The sequence below is a fragment of the Podospora pseudopauciseta genome, assembly GCF_035222475.1.
Source record: "Podospora pseudopauciseta strain CBS 411.78 chromosome 5 map unlocalized CBS411.78m_5, whole genome shotgun sequence".
NCBI lineage: Eukaryota > Fungi > Ascomycota > Sordariomycetes > Sordariales > Podosporaceae > Podospora > Podospora pseudopauciseta.
Genome location: NW_026946665.1, coordinates 1,430,400 through 1,450,703, shown reverse-complemented (window position 1 = coordinate 1,450,703; position 20,304 = coordinate 1,430,400). Strand labels below are relative to the sequence as shown.

The following is a 20,304-nucleotide window of genomic DNA, read 5'->3' as shown; positions in this document are numbered from 1 at the left end:
GATGCACGAACACGACACAGGCCACCTGAGCCACACAGGTGAGATAGGCGTACCGAAGAGCGCCTATCTCGTATTCAACTTTTAGCACTTTTCATTGTTGAGCTTTTCCAGTGTTTGTTGTGGTGCGTGGCGGCCACCGGCCAACTCAAAAAACCCATTTAAGCCCCGGTTCAGCCATCAGTCATCAAACACATTGAGGCCTGCAGCATCTACCCGTTTCTCCAATGAGGATTCGTTAGACATGCAGACATTCCGTTTGCTGTTCGCCCAATTTTCCCCACGGCCAAATGAAAAGGTGAAAACTCTTCCCTGACAAGTTGACCTCATCCTCTTCTTGGAGATCCCCACGCCGCGACCCCGTTCTTACCGACCTTTGGCGTAATGGACCTGTCTGGTCTCGACCATGAGACCTTGCGTCTCATGGTGCAGATGCAACTCGACGACCTTCATGCTCTTGGAGAAACGGCCCGCCAAAAAGGCAAGGGCCACGCGGGAGAAAAACCCGACTTCGCCCTCGCCATCGAAGGATACCGCGATGAATTACTGCGCACTTCCCAGCTCCTAGCCGACGAAGCCATAAGCAAGAGCATTACGCAAGCAGTGAGACAAGACGCCGCTGTGATCCGAGCTCTGGAAGCAGAAGAGCAGCGAGCCGCCAGTGACAGGGAGATGGCATTTCAGTTGTCTGGAACGAAAAATCCGTACAGCAGCACAATTCCACGGCCAGCAACGCCTGCCCTCGACGGCGAAACGCTTGAAAGGCTGGAACAGCTTTGGATCTCTCCGGATCGTGCTGGCACGAGTGGACATGCGGAATCATCTGCCTGGGCTTCGAGCAGAAAACAGGAAGTGTCAGGAGAGAACAACAAGAAGAAGGAATGTGTTGCGTGCAATAACGCCTTCTTCTCCTTCGACATGGTCAACAGCAACGGGTGCGGGCACGATTACTGCCGCGGTTGTATAAAGACCCTATTTCAGTCTTCAATTTTGGACGAGTCGCTTTTTCCGCCTCGCTGCTGCGGAAATCAACTCCTTCTGGACGGCTGCCGACACCTCCTCCCGTCAGCGCTAGTTGGACAGTTTCGGGCCAAGAAGATTGAGCTCGAGACGCCAAACCGAACTTACTGTCACCTACCAACCTGCTCAACCTTTGTCCCACCGCAGGCTATCAAGGGAAACATTGCAACATGCCCACGGTGCAGCGCCAGAACCTGTGACGTGTGCAAGAAGGCGGCTCATGCAAACAGTGATTGCCCAGAGGACCCTGCCACGCAAGAGCTCATCCGTCTCGCGGCGGCTGAGGGATGGCAGAAATGTCGGTCTTGCTTGAGATTTGTCGAGCTCGGTCACGGATGTTACCACATTAGTGAGTTTTTCTCCCAAAATTGGATTCCTGTAGTCTTTCGTGAGGGACATGAACTGACTGCGACTTTGATATTCCAAAGCTTGCCGCTGCGGTGCGGAGTTTTGCTACGTTTGCGGAGAGCCCTGGAAAAACTGCAGTTGTCCTCAGTGGGAGGAAAACCGCCTCCTTGATCGGGCAAACGTTATTGTGGGTCGCAACGCCGGAGCCGCCCAGCTTCCAGACTGGCAGCGAGCCAACCTAGTCGAGCAAGAGAGGCAGAACCAGATTATCAACCACGAGTGTCGACACGAGAGATGGAAGTCACGTCGAGGCCCTCAGGAGTGCGACGAGTGCCACAATGAGCTTCCGATTTTCATCTATGAGTGTCGGCAGTGCAGGATCATGGCTTGCCGACGATGCCGGTTCAATCGTTTGTGAGAGGTCAAGGCTAGAGTCTAGACTTTGCTGTAGGGTCGGATGGGCAAGTAGAACCAATGTGCAGGCCCTTGTCGAGTTCATGAAGCATCCTTCCAACACCATTTCACAAAGGCCACCTGAATCAAGACCTTTAATCTCGATTCTACTGTGTGAGCACAGTGTTCAACAGTCGTACAGGTGATTATTGTGGGAGGCCAAGATTGACGGGCCCATCAAAATTCTTGCTGGTATTGTTGGAGCGAAAGCTCCGTAAAGTCATGGTGAAAAGCATGGCTGGAGGTTACTCTACTTACTGTAACTAAATGCTCGTAATGTAGGATCCTTAGCAACTAAGAGTTCTGTGGATGTTTATTGGCCCATTCTTATATCTAGAGTATTTCCTCCTTTCTCGGAGATATAAGTGGAGGACCACGAGGGCAGGAGCGAAGCCCCTGCCTTCTGTGGGCAACCACAGTCAATGTATCTTGTATTTAAACTAATGTCGAGACAGACCAGTGAATCGCTGGGGGGAAATGAAAATAGTACTCAATCACCAACGTGACAGGTAGAAAGATTAGGCATATAAAGATTGGCATTGCTATAGGCGGAGCAAAAGCTACCTAGCGGACGAGTATGGGCGACTGTTGTTGTTGTTGTTGTTGTTATTGTTGTTGTGGCTGCTGGAGGTTATCTGATGGTTTGAGATGGGAAGAGTGGCCCCCTTTTATACTCAACTTTGGAGACATCTCTCGGGTCTGATCAAGTCGCAGGAGTGTCTGCAAGGACGATACCCTTACATCTCACAAACATCTAAGGAACATCCCTCAGGGATTTTCTCCGTCGGATTTTACACTGCAAAGACCAACTACCTGTTGACCCCGACCAACAACACTACCAACACCACTTACACAAATATTATGCTCTTGATGAGAGCTAGGTATAAATAAACTCACTAGACAGCCAAAAGTCAGAAGAGTCTTCATCAAGAACCTTGAGGCCACTGAAGATTATTCGCTGAATTGAACTGCTGTTCCAAACGCTGACTTTACAGCCCTTCTCACACCTTAAACTCAGCGTCGAGACACAAGTCCGTATCTAGCAGGGTTCGAGCGTGTCTCCATAAAGAATAAATATAATCCACCGGTTTTTTCAATTTTGGTATTCTCTGCCAATCACATTTCGGCATGTGTAACACGGCGTGGGATTGGAGCGCAAGTGGGAGAAAAGCCACAGTAGCAGTCAAATCTGGCCCCCAACTTTGCTCTCCCGGAGCCGATTTAGAGCGTTGTACCTAGCACAAGGACCTGGCGTGTCAGCAATAGGAAAACGATATGAGACATGAGGCGAGCAATACCCAAGATAGGGAGTTGTATGTCAGCGTCAGGTCACCACTATAACGCCAATATCCATACAAAACTCGTGGCGTGTGCGACTCCAGTTGCCACGGCCTCCGTCTCGGATGGAAAGTGACCCATGACGACGGGAAATAAGCAGGGAGTTAAAAGTTTAAACCCGTCATACTATAGGAGTTTCTCCTGATGGTATTACAATCCTGTTGGCGGGCTGGAGTTCAATATTCAAGTGCGCTGAACTTGTGTTCGTGCTGATGGTTACACAGGCTTGAACCGGACCATCTTGATGCAAATAAAGGACGGTGTAGATGTGAGGTTCGTGTTATTGGGCCGGCCTTTTGTGATGTGGTGATGATCTCTGCTATATGCAGAGCCAAACACCAGCCGAGGAGCGCCGAAGATGGGCTAAACTCGGCGACAGGTTGACGCGACAGGAGCCGCGCCGCACCACCCACTGGGACAGCGGCAATACCCGCCAGATTTGTTTGGAGCTATTCTACTTTTTTGCAATTCGCTCTGTTTACAAGGCTGCAAGTAAGGAGTCTTACAGTTAAGGATCATGCCTAGTAGGAACCATAGCATACCAGTCATTTCTTTCTATGCCGAAAAGAAAGCCAAACACAACTACTGCCTTGACACAATAACAGGGGGCAGTTGTTCCACAATCAGGCACCAGCCAGCCGGATAACACCTTGCGCTGTAATACATTCTCATCATATCCGCGCCCTCAACTCATACACCTTCTCGTCAACATCACCCTCAACGATCACAGGCTACCTACTGAGTTTTCTCATCCAGCGCGCCTACTTCCAACGAGCTCCTTCAAAATGACAGACGCAACCACCGCAACCTACACCCCCCTCCCAACCCCAACCTCAATCCGCATCCTCGTCCTCGCCCCCGCCCTTCCCTCCTCCCCCGAAATCAACTGCTACCTCCTCCCCTCCGACCTAAACTCCGACCACAACCTCTTCCCAGAAACCAGCCCCCGCCCTATCAAATCCCTCTCAGTCATGTACACAAGCCCCCCCCTCCCCGGGAAACCCAACGAGTTCATCGTCTGGACCGACACCACCCCAACTCAACCCAGAAAAATGCACCCCTTCCAGCGGTACTCCGCCCTCTCCTACGTCTGGGGTGACCCGTCAGATCCAGTCTACATAAATCTAGACGGGCGACAAGTCCCGGTCACGAGGAACTTATACGCTGCTTTGAGGGCGGTGAGGAAGTTGCATGCGGGGAAAAGGTTGTGGGTTGACGCGTTGTGTATTGACCAAAGTGATTGCGAGGAGAAGAGGGTGCAGATTGGGTTGATGAGGAGGGTTTATGAGCAGGCGAAGAGGGTGGTTGCGTTTGTGCCGCTAGAAAAGGGGGATGGGGGGAGGGTGGTGGAGTTGGTGGGAAGGGTTTGCAGGGCGGAGAGGTTGTTGAGGGCGGAGATGGAGGGGGAGGATAGTCAGGATGATGAGGATGATGAGGATGGCGAGGATGGCGAGGATGGCGAGGATGGCGAGGATGGCGAGGATGGCGAGGATGGCGAGGACCATACTTTTAAGGTCGTTCCCCAAACAGACGACCTGGAACTGCAACTCCAACAACTCGGCCTTGCCGACCCAGGCCCTACCAAGTTCCTTGAAAGATACGGACTGCCGACCGTCGATAGCCCTCTCTGGGTGTCATGGCGCCGGTTTTTTGCATCTCCGTACTTTCAGAGGATTTGGATTCTGCAAGAGTTCCTCTCCGCCAAGAAGGTCAGGTTCCATTTTGGGGATGCGCGTTTGGATGCAAGTGCTGTTATCGTTGCATGCTACGCTATCAGGGAGTATAGCGAAGTTGACAACCGCGCATACATGCAGCGTCAAGGGGAGGAATTGGCTGACAGTGATCAGCCCCACAGAGGGCTGAAGCGGGCCTGGCTGATGTTTGAGAAGAGGGTGATATGGAAGAAGTGCCCGGCTACTTTGGCCGAGCTCATCGTTCTGGCCGGCCAATTCTTCATGGCGACAGATCTCCGCGATAAGGTGTATGCGTTGATCGGATTGGCAAAAGATGGGCAAGAGTATATGGGACATGTTAGCTACGAGCCGAGTGAGACCCATATCAAGGTCTTCACGAGGTTTGCCCGCTTGTTGATTGAGAAAGGGTACGCTGAAGAACTGCTTCGCTGCTCTGGGATATCTGGTTCTGCGGACCGGGATCCTGAATTGCCCACATGGGTTCCGGTGAGAGACATCATATATATCTTGCATATTGTGCTTTGCTGGGTTGAAGCTGACCACAATCCAACAGAACTGGGCCGACACATCGCCTTCAGTTAACCCAGGAGCACGCATGGTCTTCACAGCTCAAGCAGGACCTGCACGAACAGCCAGTATGCGTGTCCTCGACGATACCAAACTCTGTGCACGAGGTGTTGTAGTGGATACGATCAAAGCAACCAGCGAGCGAATGTTTCCAGTTTCCCCTTCACAGGACTGGATGGACTGGATTGTCGCTACTGTCAAGGCAACCATTATGATTAGGGATACTTTGCCAGAAGTAAATCCAATGGAAATAGTTTTTGAGCTGTTCATTCGGAAAAGGTCGCTGGCTTTCGACACGGACGACTTGCCGCGTCTGAAGAAGGGCTTCGAGGCGTTCCTCGGCCAACTCTCGTCCCTCTCCAGAGCGTTGCCCATGAGGGATAAGCTGAAGGGAGGAGAGACAGTTATTATGCCGCGTGTGGAGCCGTTTCGGGCATTCTGCTTCTTCAAGGACAGATCGAACAGGGCGACAGCGGGGACGCGGTTTTGCATAACTGAAGAAGGGTTTTGTGGGGTAGCCCCCGAGAAGGTTATTGTTGGTGATCAAGTGGTCGTGCTGGATGGCAATGCTACTGCGTTGATCGTCCGGGACAGTGGGAAAGGCGATGGAAGTTATGTGCTAGTTGGGGGCGCATATTTTCATGGGCTTGGCGAGCTTGACAGACTAAGCACTGAGCCATCGCGAGATATCATCCTAGTCTAGCTGATAATCTGTCCTGGATCTTCATGATTGCTCCTTGGCCACCTCTCGCGCACCACCTGGAGGCGAAGGCTTAGCAGTAGGGGGTGGCAGGACATACGGTACACATTCCCCCGTGATCGAACCCTTTGCATAGTCGTAGTATGACTCCTTCTCTAGCTCCAACTTGCGAACTCCCGCCTCCTCAAGCCATCGCTTCAGCGTTCGGACACACCTCAGTTCAATCTTCTTGAAGTAAATGCCAACAGTTTCGCGCTCCCAACGCTTCGCCTCGGCCTCATCAGCCTCGAGCTCTCGCTGTCCCTTCTTGACTTGCACACCCATGGACAGACCTGCTAGCTGTTTTTGGTTCAGGCAGAACGCTACTGTCAATGTGACGCATTCAATGTTACGGAAGGGCATGTACAGAATCCTGGACTTGGATTTGAAAAGGATTCCGGCCGGGTAAACATGGATGTTGCCTAAGTTAGTTCTGTCAGTCATCTCACTCATCGTCTGACGCAACAAGAAATCATCATACCACAGGGCTTCCCCTTTAGCTCTGGAGCAGAACTCAACGTAGCCTGAATATCCGCCCTCAAAGACTTGGTAAACTCATCAATCAAGTCCACCTTCTGCACCCTCTTCCGGTACGGCTCCAAGGCCTCATTCAGCGCCTCCTCCAGAACATCCACACACAACAAAGCATTGAGCACCTTCTTATCTTTACTTGCCTCCTCAACAGTCTTCGCCGCCCTCCCACCTAGCCTCAAGTTGGCCTTCTCCCTCCCCATCAAGTTGCCCGTCCAACTAAACGAGACAATCTCGGGAAGAGACCACCTTAATGGCTGTGCCCCAACCGCCTGCGATGGAACAATGAGGATATTCCATGCTTCTCTCTGTATGGCTTTACCACGTGTGATGATGATGTCCTCTGTGCACCTCGTCAACATCTTACCAAACAAGACAACGGCATAGTGAAAAGAACATACCAACATGTCTCAGCGGAAACAAAAATACATCCTGCGCCTGTCCCAACTCCCCCATCATCTCTTCCTCTCCAGGCCGGACCCCCTCCGGCAAGGCCTTCAGCCTAACCGCACCACCAAGCGGTTGGTCAGGTGCCGCAGCGATAATCTCGATCATCATCTGCCCTTGGATGGGTGCTTGCGAGGCAACATATCCCGTTGTTCCCAACAACAGCTCACCAGATGTTATCCCCTTGAACTCGGACAGGGGAGCACCCTGAAAATATTGCCTCTGCCATTCTCTCGAGAGATCGCCAGGTGTTTTGGCGCGTTTGGGGGTTGCTTTTGGCTGCGTGGAGGAAGGAGGTGTCTTTCTTTTTGTGTTGGTTGATTCGGTTTCTGCTGGCTTTGGGTCTGGTTCTGGTTCCGCGGTGGTGGGGACGACGGTGGGTGCTGTTGGTGCTGTTGGTGGTGGTGGTGGTGGTGGTGCTGCAGGATCTGCTGCTGGTGTAACCGCAGGAGGGGTTGCATTCGGCTCCGACTTCAGCTCACATTTCGGCTCCCAGGCCGGCGTTTCATCAACGGGATTGATAAGATTAGCGATATTCATTGTCTCTGTTCTTTGGGCATGATTCCGAAACATTCAAGAGTGGAACTCACGACGCGCTCAAAACGCGTCTTCCACTTCTCACCGCTAGCGTCAACCCCACCGCTTGTGAGGCAGGGGTCAGAGAGCTTCATCGCAAATAACCCCAACCCTCAACCTGAACACCTCCACCTCTACCCTCCCCGTGTCCTTGATGTTCCATACTTGAGTTTCTCACCGCTCGTTGGCACTTCCACGAGGCCCTCAACAATCTTGATCTTGAACTGCAAGGCTTTGAGAAGACTGTAAATGACCCTGAGGGTGGGTGTTTCGACACCTGCCTTTTCGGCTTCGCGGACTGGCTCTCCGATGATGTTCTCCACCTCAATGTGCTTGCCTTTGTCAATATCTTGCAACATGCTCGGTCGGAAGAAGGCCTTGTAGTTGTCCTGGCGTATGACTGTCTCGATTAGGTCATCCGTGAGGTGGACCCCAGATACTTGCCGGGCAGTGGCTTGGATTTCCTTCATGGCCGGCCGCACCAAGTCGTCGATGATGAACTCTGAAGCACGCATGCGGGATGTGTCCATGCCCAGGATGGCAGCAATTGTGTTGTAAGAGGCGTTGTAAAGCAGCTTCCTCCATCTAGCCTTTTCCACGCTACGTTCATAGATGCAGGTCACGTTCGGACATGATCCATAGATTTCTTGAAAATTCATGGCCGCATCCTCGGATAGCTTGCATGGGATATTGTCATTGCGGAAAGGGCTGATGATGAGTTCGTCGTGGTTGACATGGTTAATTGTGCCTGGGGGGCTCTCGATGGCACCGATGTAAGGGACTCCAGATATGACCGGGTTGTAGGGAAAAGCGTCGACAATAGGGCGCTCGATGTTGAGACCGTTCTGGAGGAGGACAATTGCTGTCGTGTCTGATATGACATCGCGGTCGATGAGAGAGGCTACGCCGGGTGTGATATCGGCAAGGTTCTTGGTAGCGACGACGATGAAGTCGTATGGCTGAGAGGCATTATCGCTGCAATGTCTCTCATCTTTGGCGTTTCGGACTGCGTTTGCTGGTTAGCAAGGCTCAGCATGTTCCGTGGGGGCCATGCAGCTCACCGTGAGTAGGACTCCAGCTTATGTCAAGGCCGTGGTCGATGGAGTTGATCTTGAATCCCGACTCCGTGACGGCCTTAAAGTTGGAACGCAAGACTGTCGTCACCTCTGCCATGCCGCCCTTTTCGAGTGCGTATGCTGCCATTGTACCCACGCCGCCAGATCCAAAGACGAGGACCCTCGCCTTACGGCCTTTGATTGGTATAAAGCTCATTCTGCGCCAAAGTTGAAGGTGGAAGATGGGGTGGTTTGATGCTTTGGAGTGCTTGTTGGCAAACGAGAGAGGAGAGGGAGAGGTAAAGAGACGTGGAAAACCCTTTTGCTGTTGCCATTAGCGCCTGTTTGCCGGATGCTCTTTCCATCCCAGCAACCAGGCCAGGCACCTGGCACTCAGAGAGAGTCCGACATGGCAGTTGCTGATGGCCCGGATACGTGTGTGCGTTGCTCTTGCTGACCCCCACGCACGCGTTTGCCGGGACCAAAGCCGTTACCTCCTCCGAGACCCCCGAGAGCCATTCAGAGGCCAGCATGTTTGACCGGTTCTCACTGGACCGGGGCGACACATGTGCCTATGGGGCACGGCGCATCCCACGAGCTGGCCACCTGAAGCGGCAGCCGACCCGACCGCCTGGAACCATTCAACTTTCGTCTGCCTTATCGTTGCTAGCAGCATGCTCCCGATGTCGACCATAAATCCAATTTCGTCTCTTCTTCTTATCAAAGGCAAATCGGTGTTTTCCTTGATCGACGACAAGCACAACAGGTTACACCAATGCAGGTCTACCCCGATATTTCTCGCTATCGGGACCACAACGATAGGGAATCTCCGCGGGGGTCGGCATGTTTGTCATGGTCTGATTCAGACATCCAACTTCGCGGTGAGCAAGGTGAGACGCACTCTTGGCCATGTGTGGCATTCCACCAGGGCCAATGATGTGCTCTCGCCGACCACCTCTACCACAAGCCTGGTCAATGCTTGAATATCTATATGTGTCAAAGTTTTCTGTGTTCCTGCACTAGGCTGTACGTGTTTGATGCTTCCAGAAGATCCACGTCGCCTAGCATTGATTATGGATGCTGATGTTTTTCAGGATACAGAATCCTAACCTGGTTTGGCCTTACAAGCCTTGAACGCAGTCGTTCTATTTCTATCAGCCAGGCCGACCATACCACCGACCGAATCCTTTAGTACTCAACAAGACAACGGCTAGCGGACGCCTCCCACTACACTTGAACTCCTGAGCATTCCAATTTCTCGACATCTCGACGTCAGCGGAATGAATGAGTCTCGACAAGAAATTACTCATCAGACTGGCCTTGCCAAAGCTGACTATGTCTTGGCAGAATGTGTGCCGGCAGATAGGTGGATGAATCTGGGGACAAAATGAAATCCCGAACCTGGCTGGCTGGGGACCGCGGAGGGGACGTCTCCGATAGGGCAAGATGATCAACCAAGGCCAGCTGGTGACGAGATGTCATCCAGTAATTTTGCTGAGCTTGCAATCAAAGATGACGACCCTATATTGCTATATTGGCCAAGCAGGCTAGGAGATGTCCATGACTAGATGCGTCTTCAAAGCTTCAGCACCGGCTTACCCTGGGCAAGGGAGCGCTGGATGCTAAAGGGGTATTTAAAACCCGCTCTGATCTCGCAAACATACTCTCGCCAGTCCAGCCCAAGAACTAGGAGACTAGTTCTGCGTCAGCCGTTGCTGTGATGAAGCCCATCTCTATTGTTGCTCTGGCCTCCTTGGCCAAGGCTCATAGCATCTTCCAGGTACGGACGATCACACCATTTTCCCAAATCCCTTTCTCCGTCGCCTTGACTGACTGATCTCCACTTTTCAACAACAGAAAGTCTCCGTCAACGGCATCGAACACCCGCAACTCCACGGTCTCCGCGCTCCCTCTCAGCCCAACCCCGTCATCAACGTCAACGACGCCCAGCTAGCCTGTGGTATCCGAGGCACGCAGTCCAACCAAGTAATATCTGTCAAGGCCGGTGACAGAATTGGCGCGTGGTGGGGCCATGTCATCGGTGGTGCTCAATGGCCCAACGATCCTGATCACCCCATTGCCTCCTCCCACAAAGGGCCCATCTCAACCTACATGGCCAAGGTCGACAACGCAGCCACAGCATCTCCCAACAACCTCAAGTGGTTCAAGATTTCTGAGGAGGGCCTCAACACTCAGACTGGAAAATGGGGCGTGGACACCATGATCGCCAACAAGGGCTGGTCCTACGCCACGATCCCTACCTGCCTGGCACCGGGCCACTATCTACTGCGGCAGGAGCTGTTGGCCTTGCACTCTGCGTACAGCAACATGGGGGCTCAGTTTTATCAATCATGTGCTCAGCTCAGTGTGTCGGGCAGCAGGAGTCATGTCCCGAGTGAGACTGTTAGTATTCCGGGTGCGTACAAGCAGAATGATCCGGGGATTTTGCTGCAGATTTGGGTGGCTAGTGTGCCGGATAATGGGAGGAAGCCGTATCCTATTCCTGGACCGAGGCCGATGACTTGCCCTGCTTAACGTGCAGGAGGTCTCGGAAAAGGTCTGCTGTTGAGGTTGGCAACGCGGACCGACAGCCAGCAGAATCATCACATCACAGTTTGCCATATTGCTTTGCTATTTCTACAGTAGCACCTTATCAATATCACGACAGGGTGCTACTCTCCGCGTTGTACAGCATTCTTGGCAAGCAGAATGGATCACGGATGTCTTCTTTCCTTTCAAAGCTTCATGCTTCAATATGGCACAGCTTTTGCTCAGCCCAATTCTGTTTGCGGTGTGATCTCCACCACCTGACCTTCAACGATTTATTTCTACAGGCTTCAACTCATTGTTACCTACTTAGATATCATTCTATTTACTTTCGCTATGATCTCTCAACACTCAGATTATATGCTTGAAGATCGGCAAGGCTGCCTTTCAAGAACGTAGCAGCTCTCAGGGGGAAAAGGAATCCACGCCGTTCGGTACCAACACCCTCAATCTCCAAGCTCCCGCAGCGGGATCCTTTACTGTGACATAGGGCTATATGAAGCCGATCACCTCAACATGGCCCGCGCGGGGGAAAACGTGCCGATGATTTTGATTTGAGATACGCGCGGTCGCTACAGGAGCCGGGTAGATGCATATGCGAAAATAGGGCGGGTTGGCCCGCTCAAAGGTGGCGGCAAGCGAGGATCAGGGTATCAAGCAAGGTTGATGTGATCAATTGGGAGGGTCTTGACAATCTGGACCGAGGATGATGGGGATTGTGGGATGAAGCTTTTAGGAACTGTATCCTGGAATGAAACTGGAGGGCTGGCACCTTCCTTATATGCCGCCCATTATGTGGAAGAGATCGTGATATGGAACGGTTGAGAGCTTAGGGTAGGTTCTTGTGGGACGCAAGCTTGCAGATTGCGGAGATGGAGCGCGGTTTTGGACCCCGAGGCTCGGTGGCCTCTTTCACGGAGACTGCGGGCGCAGGTCTTTGCTATTGTTGGTGATCTCGGGCACTGAGACAGTCACATACTAAACTGCATACACACGGCACTGACCTACCTTAGGTGTGCAATTCAAGGACGACATCTCCAACCTTGATCTCGACACGATAATCGATGGGCACATCACCAATTTCATCGACCGAATTGCCCCAACTTGAAACATCTTCACCTTCCCTCTTCACAGTACACATTTTGTTTCCTGCAGGTACGCGGCGGCGATGCACAGGCTCGCGTGCTGTTGTGGGCGGCACAGCAGACCATCGCAGGGGTAAAGGTGTGGAATGTTGACGGACAAGCTCATTCGGCTGATCTGGTCGCTCCTAAATATGGCTCTTTTCACCTGGGTTGTGGAGATTACTCCGACCATCATATGCCATCAATTAAGCTTCTTACTGATTTGCGTCAAACCCTGGTTAACTCCGATGTCATGTTCTTCCGGAGACACGGACGAGTCTAAACGGCAGCCTGCCCGGCTTTCAGAGCTGAGATTCTGTGCCACGGAGGCGAAAGCTCTTGGGGCCAACAGCTCGGAGTGTCTGGGGTGCTGTACGAAGTGGACATGATTCGAGGTGAAGTGCTCAGGTGTTGCGTGTGTAAGGTGGCACAAGAGACGATCACTTCCCCCTATGCTACCTTTTCCTCTCGAGGGTCTTTGGGGTCGATTACATGATTACCTAGGTACCGTTGAGTGGAATAAGGCAAACATGGTAACCTCTTTTAAATAACGATCCTTGTTGGGTCTGGCCGTGGATTGTGATTAGACTTGCAGATTGGCCACTGCAAGGGTTTCCTGATTTTCTCGTGGCATTCTTGTCCGTGTAGAGTAGCCGTGCCGCAACAAAACACATCTTGCACAACATTGAAACATCGAAGCATTGAAACACCCACACTTTAGCCCTCACAACTTGGTGTCTATGTGCACTGGCCAGTACGATGACTGCGCCGTTGGAATCCTCTCCGCCGCCACCCTTCGCCCACCCCAGAAATCCTTCTGTAAATAACTCATTTCAATCTCTGTATTCCCACCGCGATTGTCTTTTCCATTTTTTTCATTTTTTGTTTTGATTTTGAGTTGCTGACTTTTGAATAGTCGACTGCAAGGGAAGAAAAAAGGTGGATCTGCGTGAGACGACTGGAATCGACTGTGACCAGCAACCAGCACGTCCATGACAACCAAAACAACCAAAATGACATCGCATAAACCGATATGGCTGGCCAATACGCTAGCCCTGCTGCTGGTCAGCGGCCGCATTGATGGAGTGCGAGCGCAGGAACCAACATGCTACGACACGTGGGGGAACAAAGACACGAACCAAGTGCCATGTTATGGGCCGGGATCAACACCAGATACGAAAACGACAACCCACTGCTGCAACAAGAACGACTACTGCTTATCCAATGGACTATGTATGAGCCCACAAGCCAACAACCTCATGACACAGCAAGGCTGCACAGATAAAGACTGGAACGGCTCATCATGCAACCGGCTCTGCCAACCAGACAAACGTGACCCCTCCCCCCCTCTGTCTCAACTACTAGCACAATCTCACTAACATCACCACAGGAAACAACCTCCTCCCATCAATACCCCTAATCCCCTGCCCCTCAACCCTCAACTCTTCCTCCGGCCTCCAGTTCTGCTGCGGCAACACCCCCTCCGAAGCAGCCACATGCTGTTCATCATCATCATCCAGCTCCCCCTTCCCCATCCGCCCCGGCGCCCTCCTCCTCCCCTCATCACCCTCCCCCTCCGACACCACCTCCACCTCGTCAGAAACCCTCAAAATAGGCCTCGGCATCGGCCTCGGAATCGGCATCCCCATCTTCGCCCTCCTCCTCGTCCTAACCTACCTCCTCGCCCACCCCCGTTCACCCCGCTCCTCCCAACCCCCCTCCCGATCCAAACACCGCTACGACCCCTCAACCCTAACCACAGGCTGGCACCTCCGCGCCCCCTCCCGCACCACCATCCGCGGGGGGTACCGCTCCCACGAAAAAAGGGACTCCTTCGGCCGAGTCGACACCAACGTTGGCCCCCCTTCTGAAGACGGTGACTTCTCTAACCACAACCCTGCCTCTGCCTCCGCTGCTGCATGGCCACCGACGGGGACAAATGTCGCTGCTGCAATTGCTGCTTGGGCTAATATTAATGCTAACCACCATCTCAATAATGACGAAGTCCCGCCCAGTCCAAAGGAGATGGACGCGAGGAGTAGGGCGGGGTCGAGGTTGAGGTATTACTTTCGGGGGGAGACGCCCACTCCGGGGAGGTATGAGCTCCCTGCTTTGGAGGGGGGTGGTGATCAAAAAGGGAGGAAGATCGGGGTTGGGATTGGGGTGAGGGAGATGGGGGAGCAGGAACTGCCGGGGTATGAGCAGGATGAACAAGGGGTTGGAACGATGGGGACGGTGGGGGCGGATAGTATGACTATTGGGAATGTCGGGGCTGTGCCTGTTACGCCTATGGGGGTGGGAACTATGAATAGGACTATGCCTAGGGCAGAGCAAGTGTCGCCACTGACGGCGGTGGAGGGAGGGCAGGGAATGTTTGCTGCAGGTGGGGGGGGGGTGTTGGATAAGGTTGTTAGTGGGGAGGTTATGGGGCAGGGGCATGAGAGGTGATTTCTTTGAGGCTGTTTCTTTTGTCTTGGTTTGGGGATTTGGTTGGGGGAAGGGAGGGTTGGATAGCATTGTACGATTCATTGTGGTTTTTAATTGTGGAAGGGTACCTATGGGGGCTCTCCAGGGCTTTGAGGACATGTAGGGATATTTCAAGAGGAAGACGGGTCCGATTGCCCTGAAAACAAAACAATTCCGTGTCCATTGGGAATCTGATACTAATCTAAGTTACCTGATCTTGCAAGCTACCACCCTCCCACTGTCTCGTTATTTGCTCGCCTCAAACAACTCCAACACATTCTCCATGAACCTGTCCCACAGCTCCTTACAGAGCCCAACCACGAACCCCAGAACATCCCGCGGACTCCACGTCGCCCGGAAGTCAAAGGCCTCGCCCAGAATGAAACCCTTAACCCGGATGGTAAAAGGTCCACCTTTGGTGATGGTCTTGAGAGACCCAGTCAGCTCGACCAATTCGATATTGAGCGTGTCAGCCAGCCGCTGGGCGAGCCACTTGCCAGTTGCAAGAACAGCTGCTGCCACCGCTTTAACAGCGTCGAGGCCTGCCTTTGTAATGTCGACCCACGTGGTATTCTTCTGTGCAAAGTCGAGCGCGGCGAGTGCTGTCTGGAAAGCAATGAAGTGTATCCCCTCAGCCACTCCCTTGACCACAGCTCGAGCAGCCTCCAAGATCTTTTCCTGAACTGCCAAAAGAACACCCTTTGTCGCTGCTGCAGCTTGCTTGATCCCCAAAGCAGTCTTTTCTGCAATGACGACAGCCCCTTTTGCTATCTCTATTCCGGCAGCATGGATAGCCACGACACCGTCAACAGCGGCTTGAGCGGCGGCAATGATGCCGTCCCACGTGACGCGGGCGGCACGGAGAGCACCCTCGGCCAGGTTAACAGCCCCGAGTGCAATGTTGTAGGCGACGCCTTCGACGATGAATCTTGCACCATCAAGGATGAGATTCGCCGCACCAAGAGCCATCTTCATGACAGCCAGCTCAGCTCCGAGGACTCCAACACGGAAAGCCTGGATTTCGTTTGCACGTCAGCGTATGTACAAGCTAACCAAAATGCAGAAGTAGTCTCCCTACCTTGAATGGCTTCTCGTACCATGCTGCGTCATCAAGGTCGTCAACAGCATCGTCATAGTCCCGTCTTGCTCGATCGACGCGCCCTAGATGGAAAGTGAGAAAGTGTTCACGACATGCCCTGGGGCGAGGACCACTTACACTCTTCCTCATTCACTCGTGCCCTGGCACTCTCCAACGCCTGAATAGCGTTGCCGAAATCCCTCTGGAGCTTCTCCCGCGATCCCTGGAGATCACGAATCTTGCCATTGATGGCTTCCTCGCCATCGCGCCGTTTCTGGGCAAGATCACGCTTCTTGCCGTCCATGTCATCCTGGAAATCCCGTTTCTTCCCGTCCAAGACAGCAACAGCTTGGCGAATGTGCTCATCGGCACGCTTCTCTTCCTCCAGGATGTACTGCTCGTTCTCAACCTGCTCCCGGCGGCACTTTTCCTCTTCCGCTCGCAGATCAGCCTGGGCCGCCTCCATGGCAGCATCAAACTTGGCCTGCGTTCTTTTCACCTCTTGCTTGGCCTCCTCGCATTTACGCTCAAATTCAAGCTTTGCCTCGTCCACGTTGCGTTTGGCCTCCTCAATACCTTGGTCAACCGACGCTTGAGCACTTGCAAACCACTTCTGCATCGCCTCCGAGATCTCTGTCAGGATCCGCTGCTCCATCAAAGCATGGAGTTGGAAATCGGCATCTTCAAGGTTCGCCAAAGCGCCGGTATTGGCACCAGTACCGCCCTTCTCCAACTCCCTGTCAGCAGGCTCAGGCTTGATGAGCTTGCCATCGACCTGAAACTTGATGAGATCACTCCATGCCAGTTCAAAATTGAACTCAAGCTCCGGATCAGGCATGATCTGTGCCTTGACAAACACACCAGCCTCAAGATCCCAGAGCGCCACGCTCCCGCTGAGCTTAAAACACTGCCGCTCTTTAGTGATCTCAAAGTCAATGAAGGCATTTTCTCCCTGAGTGCCATCAGCGCACTTCCCGCCCCGGATTGCAAGAGGACCAAGGGTGAAGCCTTCGATTTCCCCCTTGAGCTTGAGGCCTTCACTACCGATCCGGCAGTCAATCTCGACCTTTTTGTCAAGAATGAAGGCTTTGCCCTGCACGACGAAGCCAGGGGGGTAAACCTGTGTGCCGATGATGCAGCCGAGCGGACTGGCGTAGACGTTGACGTCCTGGAAACGAATGATCTCGCGGTCGGGCTTGTCGATGTCTAGGTCTGCTGCCGCGTTGACGAGGTTGATGACTTGGCTGGATTCGAAGCGGGTTGCTTGAAGCTTGACTAGCGTCTCCTTGGGGTTGGTTCCGAGATTGATGGCGAGCGCCTAGGCGTCTACCTCGTCGACGACGAAGCCGCCTTCGAAGCCCATGCCGGATGGTGCTCCTGTGGCGAGGAACTGTTCGTAAACAATCTCGACTTCCAGGGTTAGGCGGGGACCTAGTGAGATGTCAGCAACCTGAAACCACGGCGCTATCACTATGAGCTATTCGCGTACCAATCTTGAGCCTAGGACTCAAACCCAAGGGGTTCTTCCACCAGCCAGACATCTGATTATTCACAGGTCAGCAGGGGAGCCAAGGGTTCTAGTTTGATATGGGGGACTCACGCATAGGCTGCGGCCTGCAGGTTGTTGGCCGCCACGCCAAGGTCGAGCTGGAGAGGCTTCTCCTCGCCTTCGGGGGTGACCCAAAGTGTAGCTTGGAAGAGTACACGCAACTCGGGCTGAGTTTCAATGATGAGTGTCAATGGTCCGGACACCACGGTGGGAGATAGCTCGATCTGGAGGTATGGTCAGTCAGGTGAGTGGAAGATTTCACACGTGTTTGACCTACTCGAATGCTCTCAGGCAAGATGATACCGACGCTGAGACCGCCCTTCTTGGAATATTCAGCACGGAGGATGTACCTGTCCTCTGGCGATGTGCCCTTGCACAAGTCACCAACAAACGGCACCGACTTTAGTTCAGCGCAAAGGAAGATTCCTATTGTGGGCATCCACGTCCGCTGTCAGCTGTTATCGACCCAGAGTATGTGACCGAGGACGAGGGAAATTTCACCTTCCTTGATCGGGAACCGCGCCGCATTCAGGCCGTAATCGTTAGAAATGTCCTTACTCGCCGCCACCAGCGTCACGCAGTCAAGCTGCAGATCCATAGGGTGGTCATCTCCCATGGCACCCCCCAGCATCTTGCCAATACTGACGTTCTCACATTCAAGCCGTCCGTACACGAAATAGTTGAGTGGGCCGTCAGCAGACTTTGTAATAGCGGCCGCGACTTTGAAGTTGAGGTGGGCATCGCCAGTATGGACCTCGACATCGCCGCGGATTATGGCCGCAACAGAGGTTCCTTTTTTCTGAGCTGGTGATTGTCCCAGAACTCCTTTCACGCTGGAAGGCGGCGGTTGAGTTCCCCCTGTGGCCTCCTTTCCTTTTTCCGCGTGATCTTGAGAAGGAGGTTTGGGCGGGTTCACATTACCAATGATCAACTCCAAGCGGGCTTGCTTGATGCAAACATCTTCACCGATGTGAAGGTCGTCAACAGCACCGGATATCATGACACCGTCGACCGAGACGAGAACCTCAGCGGCTGCGACCTTGTATGAGTCAACCCAGACCTCGCCGTACAACACCAGCCGCCTTGAGATATCTCGACGGTCAGTTCGCTAAAGCGGACGTCCTGTTCCACAGGGTCGAGGTTGGAGCCCGTCATGGTGTTGAAAAGCCGGCGGATGTCATCCATTGCCAGCGTCTTGATGTATCCGCGGAGGAGCGAGCCGGCTGATCAGTTGGGTTAGCGTTGTTCAGTTCTTGGTTGGCTATCAACGAGGTGAAATAGGCGAAGAGGCAAGGGATACAAACATTTCTTGACGTGGCCACTCAGCTCAACAACAACGCCACCGAGATTCCAGGTTGACAGAATAGAGAACTCCAAGGTCCTCCCAACGTCCGACTTGATGATTGAAGTCCCAAAGGTGACTTTGTCGAGCTAAAACAGCATTCTGTCAGTGGTGGGTTGCCGAGGTGGACAAGAGGAACACTCGCATCAAGACCTGAGACGCCAAAGACACTCTCCCACTTCTCACTTCCGCCAAAGTTCATAGCTATATCCAGAGAATCTGCCTTGGGCTGAAGCTTGTACTCCAGAACAAGGGGCACCACCGAGTTGGGGATGGCCAGGTGCAGCGTGCCAAAGAACCCCCACATAGTCTCAAGATCAACACCTTTACTCGGGACAACGTTGAGCTCGACACCAGCGTTGCGGAAAGTGAGAAACTCGCCAAAGCCACGGTTGATGCCGTTGATGCTCCCTTTGAAGGTGAAGCCGGTTGCTAAGAGATCGTCGCTGTAATCCTGTTGGATGCCCAGGTGTGCTGAGAGATGCAGGCCGGGCTGTTCTTGAGCGAAGACATCACGGAGGACGTCGTGAATGGGTTGTAACAAGCCACGGAACTCAACATCCGTCTCGAACCACAGCCCAGCTTTCTTGAGCGCTGAGGCATCCCGGCCAAGCCAGATCATAGACGTGTTCTTCATGGTGAGGGCATCGAAGTCGGTCCCTTTTAGACTGGGAAAGATGGAGCCGAGCGAGATGTCCTCGTCGAACTTGAATTCCTTGAAGAGCTCCATCGGGCCTTTCGGCTTCTCGACTGTGCGCAAAAGATTAGTGATGATTCATCGCTGTGAAAGTCAAAACTACTAAAAAACCTGAAATCTACTCACCAGGTTTCGGTTTCTCGATGGGGACATCGATCCAGTATTCAACGAGTTGGCCATTTTCGAACTTCATGCGTTTCTGCCTTGTGAACTGGGGCTCTGAGCCAGAAGAGACTTGGCCCATGGAGTCGGATGGATTGCCAGACATTGTGGAAATCGACTGGCCAGTTATCTTGCCTTGTAGAAGAGGAGTCTGCTTTGAAGAGTATTGGAAATACGAATCATTCTATACTTCCACATAACAGGCATCTGGTTCGGGTCCTCTCCCCCGGCAAAGCCTCGCAGTCTCGCAGTCTCAATTTCTCTTCGCCTCTCCTATCTCTATCTTCGGCTTCTTCCCATGTCCCGGCTGTTCTAGGCCTTCGGGCGATATCACAGCGCTGACATCGAGGACAGCGTCCGGAGCAGGATTCTCAAAATGTCAGTAGTTCCGAAGCGATCAGCTGCGATCTCTGCGCAAACCTCAACTTGCCACATTATCGATGTGGCCATCATCATCTTTCACCGTGCAGAGCGACCAAAACCCCCTCCGCCAACGCCTGGTATCTCGGCATCTCTCTCCATCACAATCTTCCCCTGCTGCAGCTTCAGCTCTCCTTTCTCAAGCCTCCTCCGG

The 20,304-nt window shown here is 53.0% G+C and overlaps 8 protein-coding genes across 8 annotated transcripts; 4 read left to right on the top strand and 4 right to left on the bottom strand.

Annotated features, from left to right (window-relative positions):
• Positions 1 to 364: 364 nt before the first annotated feature.
• QC763_510030 (uncharacterized protein) lies at positions 365 to 2,011 on the top strand. Its single transcript, XM_062913591.1, has 2 exons — positions 365 to 1,366; positions 1,446 to 2,011. The coding sequence occupies exons 1-2, from the start codon at positions 382 to 384 to the stop codon at positions 1,781 to 1,783; spliced, it is 1,323 nt and encodes a 440-aa protein (XP_062765016.1). The 5' UTR covers positions 365 to 381; the 3' UTR covers positions 1,784 to 2,011.
• Positions 2,012 to 3,941: 1,930 nt separating this feature from the next.
• Positions 3,942 to 5,432, top strand: QC763_510010 (uncharacterized protein; the record flags this gene model as incomplete). The annotated part of the gene is made up of 2 exons (XM_062913590.1): positions 3,942 to 4,596; positions 4,624 to 5,432. 2 exons carry the CDS (start codon positions 3,942 to 3,944, stop codon positions 5,430 to 5,432), a joined length of 1,464 nt encoding a protein of 487 aa, XP_062765015.1.
• Positions 4,175 to 7,707, bottom strand: QC763_510000 (uncharacterized protein; the record flags this gene model as incomplete). Its single annotated transcript, XM_062913589.1, has 3 exons — positions 4,175 to 6,578; positions 6,638 to 7,030; positions 7,089 to 7,707. The coding sequence occupies 3 exons, from the start codon at positions 7,705 to 7,707 to the stop codon at positions 6,142 to 6,144; spliced, it is 1,449 nt and encodes a 482-aa protein (XP_062765014.1). The 3' UTR covers positions 4,175 to 6,141.
• Positions 7,708 to 7,844: 137 nt separating this feature from the next.
• QC763_509990 (uncharacterized protein) lies at positions 7,845 to 9,457 on the bottom strand (the record flags this gene model as incomplete). Its single annotated transcript, XM_062913588.1, has 2 exons — positions 8,772 to 9,457; positions 7,845 to 8,716 (listed from the first exon to the last, which is right to left on the bottom strand). The coding sequence occupies exons 1-2, from the start codon at positions 8,980 to 8,982 to the stop codon at positions 7,845 to 7,847; spliced, it is 1,083 nt and encodes a 360-aa protein (XP_062765013.1). The 5' UTR covers positions 8,983 to 9,457.
• Positions 8,984 to 12,570, top strand: QC763_509980 (uncharacterized protein). The gene is made up of 2 exons (XM_062913587.1): positions 8,984 to 10,545; positions 10,623 to 12,570. Exons 1-2 carry the CDS (start codon positions 10,486 to 10,488, stop codon positions 11,298 to 11,300), a joined length of 738 nt encoding a protein of 245 aa, XP_062765012.1. The 5' UTR covers positions 8,984 to 10,485; the 3' UTR covers positions 11,301 to 12,570.
• Positions 12,571 to 13,089: 519 nt separating this feature from the next.
• QC763_509975 (uncharacterized protein) lies at positions 13,090 to 14,884 on the top strand (the record flags this gene model as incomplete). The annotated part of the gene is made up of 2 exons (XM_062913586.1): positions 13,090 to 13,768; positions 13,827 to 14,884. Exons 1-2 carry the CDS (start codon positions 13,429 to 13,431, stop codon positions 14,882 to 14,884), a joined length of 1,398 nt encoding a protein of 465 aa, XP_062765011.1. The 5' UTR covers positions 13,090 to 13,428.
• A 264-nt stretch (positions 14,885 to 15,148) lies between these two features.
• Positions 15,149 to 18,226, bottom strand: QC763_509970 (uncharacterized protein; the record flags this gene model as incomplete). Its single annotated transcript, XM_062913585.1, is given in 8 exon segments — positions 15,149 to 15,916; positions 15,981 to 16,063; positions 16,119 to 17,298; positions 17,311 to 17,411; positions 17,470 to 17,525; positions 17,581 to 17,753; positions 17,807 to 17,955; positions 18,031 to 18,226. 8 exon segments carry the CDS (start codon positions 18,158 to 18,160, stop codon positions 15,149 to 15,151), a joined length of 2,640 nt encoding a protein of 879 aa, XP_062765010.1. The 5' UTR covers positions 18,161 to 18,226.
• Positions 18,227 to 18,851: 625 nt separating this feature from the next.
• On the bottom strand, positions 18,852 to 19,601 carry QC763_509965 (uncharacterized protein; the record flags this gene model as incomplete). The annotated part of the gene is made up of 1 exon (XM_062913584.1): positions 18,852 to 19,601. The coding sequence occupies one exon, from the start codon at positions 19,599 to 19,601 to the stop codon at positions 18,852 to 18,854; it is 750 nt and encodes a 249-aa protein (XP_062765009.1).
• Positions 19,602 to 20,304: the final 703 nt, after the last annotated feature.

Coding starts and splice junctions, on each gene's coding strand:
- QC763_509980 (XM_062913587.1), top strand. CDS start 10,486: ATGAAGCCCATCTCTATTGTTGCTCTGGCCTCCTTGGCCAAGGCTCAT. Junction 10,546..10,622: donor AGGCTCATAGCATCTTCCAG/GTACGGACGATC, acceptor TTTCAACAACAG/AAAGTCTCCGTCAACGGCAT.
- QC763_510030 (XM_062913591.1), top strand. CDS start 382: ATGGACCTGTCTGGTCTCGACCATGAGACCTTGCGTCTCATGGTGCAG. Junction 1,367..1,445: donor TCACGGATGTTACCACATTA/GTGAGTTTTTCT, acceptor GATATTCCAAAG/CTTGCCGCTGCGGTGCGGAG.